Raw genomic sequence first — 10,856 nt, 5'->3', positions numbered from 1 at the left:
TCTGTAAAGTTTTCTTTCACTGGAGAAAGAATGGTACAGCTCCTAGCACTTTGGCTTAAGACCTTGATGCATCTGGCTTTATTTGTCATTCCTCACAGCGCAGCACACTCATTCCTGGAATAGTTTACTTATCTCTCCTCGCACTAGGCAGGTATGAGTCCGAGGAATTTGATGTTACAAAAGCTAAGGGCTTGGTCCTATTCTCCCTGATCATTTCTGTGGTAGTCACCCTGGAATGTCTTTTCCTTGTGTGGGAGTACAGGATGCAGAGGCCAGGAGTTTCAGATTTAAGATTGGCTGTTAGTCCTGCTAACAGAGCCTTATTAGGAGCAGAGTTTAACAAAACAGACGTTTCAGAAGGGAGGGTTTTTGCACGGAAAATGGCTGCAGTTTGAAAGCAAATGCAGATGGCAAATGCGGGCGGCACCAGTAGATCTGCAGTTTGCATGTGCTTAGTTTATGCATTTACAGATTTTAACATGCATTATCAGCAGTGCTTTATCATGGTTTTTATGCATCATTGTGTTATTTTGTACAGCTTAAACTACACAATGTGTTGGACAACACTTACTTATTTTCTTAACCCTTTAATACACAGTGCGTGGTCTCATCCCTCTGAGCTATGCCGCCTGTGTTGTAAGCAGATGGTTCACACGCTTACTTGGCCAGTGAGTTTAAAGCATCTTCCCATGAGCCGATGCCTTCACAGCAGCAATCACATGACATTTGAGGGAACCCACACCCTAGAACACCTTTCAGCAATAAAGTCATCTGCTTTATTGTTGATATTCAGAACATGAGGATCATAAAACAGATATAATGTTCAACAGCCTTGGGGTGAGTCATGGTGCAAATAACATCTGGATCATGGTGATTAAACCCAGAGTTACCCCTTAGCTGGTGTCTGTGTTTCTCTGCCCCCTCCCCACAGCCGTGGGAGAAGTCCACAGCTTCTGTTGCGGGGAGGTACTCAAAGGGTTACATTTAATTCACTAAAATACATTAAAATCAGAGTTTATTTTATTTCAGAGAGTCGTAGGGGATGAATGTGCATTGGTGCAACAGCTTTGCAAACCCACATTTTTGCACAACACTGATGAAAGATACCAGAAAATAAAATACAAAAAAAAATTCACCAAACTCTTTGGATTTTCTTTGCTCCAGTGAAAAGTTTGTACTCTAAATAAAAAGTGTCCCATAGTAAAAACATAACAAAGGGTGATAAAGCACAGTGAAAGCATAGGCAAGCACTGCAAAAGACTAGCGAGGTATGGTAATGCATATTAATAAACATGGCAAAACCAGGGTAATGCATAGCATAGCCATCGGAAGAGCATGAGAAAACTGCAAAAGCACACCGTGGTAATACGGTAACTATTTTATGTCTCGTTGACAAGAGTTTCAGTTGGGTTGGTGGAGTTGGCTGCTGCAAGCTTGTTTGCTGTAGTCTCTTTGTCAAACCCACAGGTTTCAGATGATTCGTCAAAAAAATAAACCAGCTGGAAGCTCATCGGCGGATGACGTCTTGAAAATATTTGAAACCCCAGTCAAAAGAGCTGGGAGGGCATGTGAGATGTACTGATGGTTTTGCAATGAGAGCCTGGTGTGTACCGTGCACACAACACAGAGGTGGCAGATCTGAGGGTTAAAGGTGAAATGCTGGTTTTAAAAATTCCTCTGGTACACAGATGTGAAAGAATGTAGTGCTGCTCCCGAACGTGTGTGCGTGCACAACCCCAAAATAGCTGGGCTTTTCGTTGCACTGTGCCAACGTCTTGAGTTAGAAGTTTGGGGGTTTCTCTGTCTCATGAAACAAAAAAATTGCCACGTATGCTTACTAGAAAATGTGAACAAGGAAAAGTTGTATTAATTCCTAGAGTCAGCTTGCATAAGAACATAATAAGAGAGTTCATTCAGACCATCTATGCTTGTCTGCTTCCTTGTCAAGATGGGTCTCAAAAGATTCAAGTATCTTAACAGCATGACTAGCTAACCCATTCCATCCCCTCACCTTTGTGTGAGAAAGTGTCTCCTTCCCTCTGTCCTAATTCTAACTCCACTTCATTTCCAACTGTGTGTCCCCTGAGCCTGGTTTCTGTGCTGCACTTAAAGACTTCCATCCATTATCATTAATCACTTAATCCTTTACAGGGTCGCGGAGAGCTGGAGCCTAACCCGGCAGACGCAGGACTACACCATGGAGAGGATGCCAGTCCATCGCAGGGCACCACACACACAGAGGGAGTTTCATTACCCACAAACCCCATCTATTTGGTTGACACTGAAAGAATTTGCATGCCCTTGTTTCACAGAGAGGGCTTGTCTGTTTGCAGGATCCTGTTTCCTCTGAAGATTCTGGGAATGAGGGTGGCTGGGAGGGGGGTGTGTAGGAGCTGAAAGAATGGTCTAAGAGAGGAGCAGCTCAGAATCGGAGCAGATACTAACAGGCTCAGACATGCGCTCTGCTAATCATTTCCGTTTTGACAGTAAACCCAGCCTTGAAGTAATACTTCTGATAAATATCAGCTGGCGTGCGCACCATGGCCCGTGCATATCGACCCGTTATCAGCGACTGTAAAAATGAACAGAACTCAATCCACACCCAGGCGATCCTTTATATCTGCTTTTTTTAAGTGAGAATCAGACATTTTAAATTCTGGAACACACAATACTGCATAATTTAATTGTCAGTTTAAATATACACGGTGAAACCAACTAAAAGCAGGAGCTCATTTGCCTAACACACAGCAACTGACGTCAATGTGTGGCCAGAAATGATTGGACCCATATGTTTGGGGGAGGGGGAGGGGTTAGTCATAACAAAGTCACGCCTTTATTATGTGCTCTGCAGGCTTGTGGCACCTAAAACTCATAGATCATTCATGCAGTAACTCCCTTTATAAGAACCCCACTGTTGTGAGGGCTGCAAATGCACCCTGCAAATGCTTCTCTAATAACGAGTGAGATAAAACAGCTGCCAAAGAGAGTGACTGGCTCTTTCAGCGGCTGCTCTGGCTGGAGATCTTTCATCAAGCAGGACATTTGAAATACCCCAGTACATGAATTTGAATATGCATTTACATATACACGCAATACAGGGAGCAGTTGAAGGAGTGTGGCTCGGCTAGGTCTGGACTCCATAGGGACAGTGGTGGATATCACTCTGTAGGACCTGGTATAGGAGCTCTATATGGCAGTGATGGGTAGGAGCTGTAGGGGCTCCCATATATATATGCTTCAAGTTCTGCTTGTGGATCGGGGTTTCGTGTCTTATTATTGGTGTTGGAAGCTGCATGCCACACCTTAAAATATCTCATCACAGTGAAGCTTTTGTAATTCAATGCATGGAACAGGAAAGCTTTTAGTTTTATATTTTCTTATTTTCATTTGCAAACTGTATAATTCTCGCCTGCCAAACAAATAGGAACCGGATCTGAGATCTGGTGCAATCTGGCATAAATGAACCCCTGGGGGCTGTGTACTGTAGTGCTGGGTTTATTTCGGGTGTTGTCCCTTCTGATATGCTGTGTTGTGTAGCTGAGTTTACACTGTCCTGTATACAGTACGACACTCCACCCTTCCCCCAGCTCAAACTCGCTGACATGGAAAAGCAGGTTAGGCAACAGAGAATACCGTTCCAGCCCATTGCCACACTACAACGTGTCTATAACTGCAGCAATCTGAATTATTAACCAGACAATCGAGGGGCAGCCCCTTACCCTGAGCCCTGAAAGAGACATCCAGACCAACCAGAAAGAACCACTAGATTACCGGACACAATAAACAACATTGAGCAAGCAGGCTGTCGCTCGCCGCAAAGCAGGCCACAGAAAGGGCAACGTCATGGATATTGCACAGAGATCCTGTTAACGTGTGTCGTGGTAAATCTGCACAGACATTTTGAAGTTTCCCGCACGGTTTCACTGTTCATTAACTGTAGCGGCAATGGCTTTGCTGTGCTTTTTAATATGATTTACCGCGCTTTCACGACTTGTTATTACACATTGCTGCAGTATGGTAAATTTTTATAAGGGGTGGTTGCACGCTGGTGGCACTTCAATAGATAGGTTGATTATTCATATTTTCCAGTGTGAGCACAGAGGCACTGCCAGCCATTGCATTCCCATGCCATTGCGATGCACTCGGATGCGTCGCGTTGATTCTTGTGGTCAGTCAGGCACCGACACGCCTGTCCCCGTGGATTCCACTGGCAGATGCATTCCTTCAAAAAAAACCATCATTTCATCTCTGTACAACAATGGGGAGAACTGCTACTACAGGAAAGGTGGAACTATGTATTTCCTCTTTGAGAAAGTTCTAAAGACGATAAATTTCCATTCACTTGCTATGGGTTGCCAAGCTTTTGTCAAACGTTTGCCTGCTATTTTGCCATTGTTTTTATGTGTAAGTTCAAGATTCTTTTTTTTTGGGGGGGGGGGGTGGTAAGGGGGCTTTTTAATAAGCTAACAAATGTATCAAAATATATACACCAGCTTTCAAGACCGCAAAAAAAAACTTTTTTGAAACTCGAATGCTTTTTCCTTGCATGCTTTCATCTGTGTGTGAAGAAAGTAGACTGTATCTGCTAGGTGCAGTTCCGACTGGAAAAGAAGGCACTATACCTCCATCTCATTCTCTCAGTCAAGAAATGGAAAGCACCAGGACCTACTGGGTGTAGACTAACATGTAGCTTCCCAGTATTGACTAGAGCAGTGAAACAATAGAAGAGAGATTCATGGACCACACCCTTTGAAGCAACAGTAAAGAAGTTTTGGCACTTCGTGAGTGTCATCTCTTGGGAATTGTAACCCTGCTGATGTCAATACAGTCACAGTCACAGACCTCGAACCCTGAAGAGAGAGTGAGAGAGGGGAGTAGATGATTCTGCAGTCTGCAGAAATGTTTTAAACAAACACATCCCCTGCCCAACGTCTCGAACAACTAGTTAAAAAAAACTCAGATGCTGTGTAGAGTTCACATTTGATCTTACAGTAGTTACCTGAACTGGGTTACTCTGTAGCTTTCTGTACAGAGCAATTAAGGATGACATACAAGTCAATTATCTAGAAAATTATTTTCTTTCCTTAGCCAGCGGTGAACACTCAAAATAAATACGTCTTCAATCTAGAATTGAAAGTTTTGCTGGCTTAGAGCTCTAGGTTTTTTATTTTCCTCCGCTCCCTCCCTCCTTTCTTTCTCTTTCTGTTCCTTCGGGGCTTAGTCTAGTCTGCAGTAAATCTACTCGGACTACACCCTGAGGATTCTGGAAGCAGAACTCCAGACTGAACAAACTTTGAATGGGAGGTGTGTCCTTGGAACTCGATCAGGGGGGCGTGGACATTCCATGAGCAGTGTGAAGGGGAGGGGGGACCTTGGAGGCACCAATCAGATGAACTCTGGGACTGGGGACAGGACTATAAAGAAGCAGGTCTGGGAGCTGCTGTAGTCTGAGTCCCTTCCTCAACTTGTTCAGGTTCAGCTGTCTCTCTCTCTGTCCCTGCCTTCCACACTTCCACAATGAGTTGGTATTCTGGCAATTACTCTGTAAGCTCCATGAGGCCTGTAGGGTCTGTCCGTTCCAGCCAGGTGATGACGGTCCAGAGGTCCAAGCCCCTGGCCAGCTCTGCCAGTGTGTACGGAGGCGCCGGGGGCAGGGGGTCCCGGATCTCCGTCGGGGGTTCATCGTCAGGGTTCGGATCCGGGCTCGGGTTAGGCTCCGGGTCTGGTGGCTCCTACAGCTCCATGACCGTCAGCGGCAGTGGCCTGGTGGGCAATGAGAAGGAGACCATGATTGGCCTAAACGACCGCCTGGCTGCCTACCTGGAGACTGTGCGCAGCCTGGAGCAGGCCAACAGCAAGCTGGAGTTCCAGATCAGAGAGGCCCTGGAGAAGAAGGGACCCACCACCCGAGACCTGAGCCCCTTCGAGAAGACTCTGGAAGACCTGAGGAAGAAGGTGAGTGGCCAGCTGGGTTTGGAGGACCAAGGGAGGGTCGGGCGGAGGCGCTTAACCGTCTGTGGTGAAAGCGGAACTCTTTCAGTGAAAGTGTAACTTTTTCCACATTTGTGTGCATGCCTGGGAAAGATATTTCCACTGAAAAACAGATGGCTTTAGTGCTGCAAGAAAAGCAACAGAGCTGCAGACCACTCCAGTAGTATAGGAACTCAATACTGCAAAAACGCTCTGGAACTATATGAAAGAGAACCGGTGAACTAATCTTGTATACGTGTGCAATTATATTAATTTATTTTCAGTGCGCTGCAAGCCGTGGTGAAGCTGGTCTTGTGTTATTTTTTCTGTAAAGTTTAACGGGACAAGGCAGTGGTTCTACAATCCGCTTAAGGAACCCTCAGTTTAACTCCCATACTGTGACGCAGCCTCCGAGAGCCTGTCTGGTAGTTCTTAAAGCCATATGGAAACTGTTAGCCCTGTTCCACTGCTGTGGGGGTTGAGTGTGTGTGTGTGCGAATTTGTGGCTAAGCTGTGCTCCTGTACAGTGACTCAAAAAGTTAGTTAACATTGCTGTATTTAATCACATGTATAGTAATGAAAAAAAAACAAAACATAATTGAACTATGAAGTGAATCCCAAACTGGATACATTTTTTTATCATTAAAAAACTGGAAAGCATACAACAGCTGCATCCTTAGATACCTGTTGTGCTCAGTGCGCAGGTGCGTGCCAGCAACTGGGAGGGAGTGGCCAGTATACATTGTGGACAGTATACATTGCATGCACTTGCAGTAGAAACATTTACCTTTTTAAATATATGCAACATACTTTTATTGTCTATTCTCCCATCAGTGCACTGCCTATATGGAAAAAAAATAATAAGAAGAAGCAATTTATTGCAGTAAACCTTCACAAGGTCTGCTTTCAATACAGGACTTTCCAAGGGAAATTGCACATTCCTGTCAGGGTCAACGATCCCTGGCTGTGCAATGAACGGGATGTCTTTGTCTCAGCACTGCTGGTAGCGGGAAGACAGAATTTAACTGCTGTGTGTAACTTCAGAGCACTTTCATTGTGGTTTGGTTGCAGTTTATATGTTTGCAACTCACTTTCATTGTGGTTTGGTTGTCAATTAAAACTGACGTGAGTTAACCCCACCCCTCCCTCTCTCTCTCCTCTCTCTCTCTCTCTCTCCTCTCTCTCTCTCTCTCTCTCTCTCTCTCTCTCTCTCTCTCTCTCTCTCTCTCTCTCTCAGGTGTATGATATGACCTTGGACAATTCTCGTCTGGTGCTCCAGATTGACAATGCCCGCTTGGCTGCTGACGACTTCAGAGTCAAGTATGTTATAGGTCTCCTTGCCCTGGCATTTAACCAACCGTGCATTAAGAATAAATAGTCAAGTACTTAAAACTAATCCCTTCTCTGAGGGCTCTCATAACAATACACTTGTCTATGATAACAGAAATAAACCTACTCCACACAAACCTGTTTTTTTATAATGCATGAATAATTATCATTGTAGTTTATAATGCAATTGCAACAGTGAGACTAATTCATCCAAAATAGAGCAGTCAGCCTTTTCATGGGGGTCACCAATTGCAATGAACATTTGTGCTTCTCAACCATTTAATTATTAGTACTAAAAACACTAAAGGAAGTCTTTCTTTTTCACCGTAGTTACATTCCAACAGTGAAAAAACACAAATACATCTTCAATCTAGACTTAAAAGTTGTGGCTTTGCAAAAAGGTCACTGACCCGCATCTTTACTGCAGGTTCGAGTCGGAGTACAGCATCCGCCAGTCGGTGGAGAATGACATCATCGGCCTGCGCAAGGTCATCGATGACACCAACATGGGCCGCATGAACCTGGAGAGCGAGATCGAGTCTCTGAAGGAGGAGCTGATCTTCATCAAGCAGAACCACAGCCAGGTGGGGGAAATATATACGCAACATATAGTCACAGCTATACAGCACACGTACAGGAAACATATTCTCAAATGCATTCTCTTCCACAACAGCTGCCAAAAAACAGGGGGTTTCAAAACCTCATTTAATTCATTGAAATATGTATATTTGCATATGTTGCACTGGATCTTTTTCTAATACAGTATACTTCTCTTACATGTAAACTTTCTGTTAAACTATTTTAAACCGGTATTTGCATAAGTTAGATTGCGATGGAAATGCACACATAAGCCCAAGGCAATGTCTAGGATGCATCCATGTCTCTATTGGATCTGAGCAACATTCCCTGACCCTCCCTCTCCCCCCCCGGCTTTCCTGCAGGAGGTGAACGATTTGCGTAACCAGATCGCCCAGTCCGGAGTGCAGGTGGACGTGGACGCTCCCAAGGGCCAGGATCTGGCCCAGGTGTTGGCGGAGGTGCGCGCGCAGTACGAGGGCATGGCGCAGAAGAACAGAGACGAACTCAAAGCGTGGCATGAACAAAAGGTACTGCGCCCCTCCCGTCCCCCGTCCCCCCAGTCCACACACTGACTCTGCAGTGATTCAGTCAGGTTTTTCTCTGGGCTTGTGCTGTGCACTTCACCCACCCAAATTGTAAACGTTTTCAGCCAATTGCAAATATCAAATCTATTCATTTAAACAGGATAGAATCTTGAAGATGTTAACAAGGGGGTGCTGGCAGGGAAGACACAAGCCGATAAAGCCAGCCAGCCTGAATTTTCCACTACAGAACACCCCGTCAGCAGAGCCGTAGTCAAACACTAGGGAACATTTGTGAAAGTTTCCAATTGAAGTTTAAGTCAGCTTTGCAATGCTCATGGTCTTGTCCCTCACACTGTGTGCCGAGTGTAACGCTGCCCCTTGTCCCTTTCCGACAGCTCACAGAGGTGGAGGTAGAGGTCATACAGAACACAGAGGCTCTGCAGGGAGCCAAGACAGAGGTGACAGAGCTGAGGAGACAGGTGCAGTCACTGGAGATCGAACTGGAATCTCAACGAAGCATGGTGAGATACACAGCCTATACAGCATGTATGCAAAACACAAAAACATCTATTGATCTGGGACTTTATATCTGAATATACATCAATGTAAAAAAAAAAAAAAAAAAAAAAAAAAAACGTTTTGGTATGTTTAACACACCTTTATCAAAGGAAAGTGTGCTTAAAAACAAACAGTGGAGGTACCTAGCCTTTGATGCCATGGTAACTACACTCACTTATTCTATATTTAAATATATGAATGTGTGTGGGATTTGTAATTAATGTGTTTGTAATATACATATATATTATTTTAGAGATTGAAAACTTCTGAAAACTTTTGAAAACTTTTTTCAAAAGTTTTTCTGCACTCTTAGACGTGACCCCCACACCCTCCCCTGCCCGGGTACTGTATGAATGCATAAGCGAACTGTCTTCCCAAACCCCCCCCCCCCCCTCTCTCTCTCTTGTTCCCCTGCAGAAAGCGTCACTTGAAGACTCACTTCGGGACACAGAGATGCGCAACAACATGGAGATGGAGAGGTACAACAGCATGATCCTGCAGCTGGAGGCGGAGCTGGGAAATTTGCGCAGTAACATCCAGATGCAGGCGTCGGAATACGAGGCGCTGCTCAACATAAAGATGAAGCTGGAGGCAGAGATCGCCACCTACAGGCGACTCCTGGACGGGGAGGACTTCAGGTGAGCGGATTTCCAAACTGATAAGACAGCGGCTTAATTAATATTAATAAGAATATTATATGATATTCAATGTCATATTATTAAAACATTTTTTTTAATCAGTCATGCATATTAATGGTCAAATTCAGACAGTAAGTAAGTCAGGTTTGTCAACTTTATGCTCATGAAACGTTTAGCCAAAACATTAGTCTACTTTAATTGTTTTTACCTAAGTGAAAGGGGTGCTTTGCATGCAGCAACAGCAAAGATCAATGCAGTCATTGTGGTCTATTAAAAATGACCCTTAAACACTTCATTACTAACCCCTGACGGTCTCTCCTCTCTCTTCTCTTCTCTCTCTTCTCTCCTGCAGGCTCCAGGATGCCCTGGTTGATCAGTCCAGCACCAAAAGCATTAAGAAAGTCACTGTCACACAGACCCTGGTCGACGGCAAGGTGGTGTCAGAAAGCACCAACACCAAGGAGATTGGAAAGTGAGCCTAACCCCCTATTCCCTGGTCCAGAAGGGTATCGCTGCAGGCATGTAAGCAGTGTTCTCAAGAGTTGAGAAGGGTCCTGCAGTGATACCCTATTGCCCTACTCCCTCCCCACTAACAAAACCATATCGCTTTGAAAGAAATGTAAAAGAACACACACTGCAGCAGCAACATGACTCCAGGCTCCTGTGTGCCTCAGCAACTCTGTAACTGCCTGGCAACATTCAAATAAAAGCAACCCCTTTGCAGAAACAGACCGACTTCTGTCTTGCTTCTTTAGCAATAAAACCAACAAATATTTATACCTGCAAATAATTCCGTTCTGGAAGACTGGGTGGTCTCGCAGCTGGAGCTGAAGAGTTGGGCGGAAAGCAGTGTGATTTAGTGATTAGAGCTGAGGGACTGTGGGGGGGGGGGGGGGGGGGGGGGGGGGGGGGGAGCCAGTGTGGTCTTCTGTTTTAAAGCTGAGAACCTGGGAGGGAGGCAATGTTATCTTGTGGTTATAGAAATTACAAACAAAGAATGAAAATGCATTTTAAGAAAAGCTTTGAAAACACACAAGGTTGTGCTGTTTATCTTATCAGTATTTTTCTAGGGTAGTGCCTGTATAAAAACACTATAGTGTCCTATAAAGTACTGTACAGCAGTACAGAAAACTGTACTGCATAGTTTTATATGGGTGTGTATATATTTACACATAGTTAGAAGCAGGCAAACATGGTCTGGATCCCCCTGAAGTCCTGCAAGGAGGGAGTGTTGAATTGGCTCAGTAAGCAAGTACAG

General features: G+C 44.7%; 1 protein-coding gene across 1 annotated transcript; it reads left to right on the top strand.

Moving 5' to 3' along the window:
* Window positions 1-5,435: 5,435 nt before the first annotated feature.
* On the top strand, window positions 5,436-10,325 carry krt18a.1 (keratin 18a, tandem duplicate 1). The gene is made up of 7 exons (XM_041241712.1): window positions 5,436-5,955; window positions 7,208-7,290; window positions 7,727-7,883; window positions 8,241-8,405; window positions 8,798-8,923; window positions 9,378-9,598; window positions 9,951-10,325. The coding sequence occupies exons 1-7, from the start codon at window positions 5,518-5,520 to the stop codon at window positions 10,072-10,074; spliced, it is 1,314 nt and encodes a 437-aa protein (XP_041097646.1). The 5' UTR covers window positions 5,436-5,517; the 3' UTR covers window positions 10,075-10,325.
* Window positions 10,326-10,856: the final 531 nt, after the last annotated feature.

This window comes from Polyodon spathula, unplaced genomic scaffold (assembly GCF_017654505.1).
Source record: "Polyodon spathula isolate WHYD16114869_AA unplaced genomic scaffold, ASM1765450v1 scaffolds_809, whole genome shotgun sequence".
NCBI classification, from domain to species: domain Eukaryota; kingdom Metazoa; phylum Chordata; class Actinopteri; order Acipenseriformes; family Polyodontidae; genus Polyodon; species Polyodon spathula.
The sequence above is the reverse complement of the archived record's forward strand: the minus strand, read 5'-3'. Positions and strand labels throughout refer to the sequence as shown.

Excerpts from the sequence above, each read along its gene's own strand:
- krt18a.1 (XM_041241712.1), top strand. The coding sequence starts at position 5,518 with ATGAGTTGGTATTCTGGCAATTACTCTGTAAGCTCCATGAGGCCTGTA. Across the intron at positions 5,956-7,207 it reads TGGAAGACCTGAGGAAGAAG|GTGTATGATATGACCTTGGA; the intron begins GTGAGTGGCCAG and ends TCTCTCTCTCAG. Across the intron at positions 9,599-9,950 it reads CTGGACGGGGAGGACTTCAG|GCTCCAGGATGCCCTGGTTG; the intron begins GTGAGCGGATTT and ends TCTCTCCTGCAG.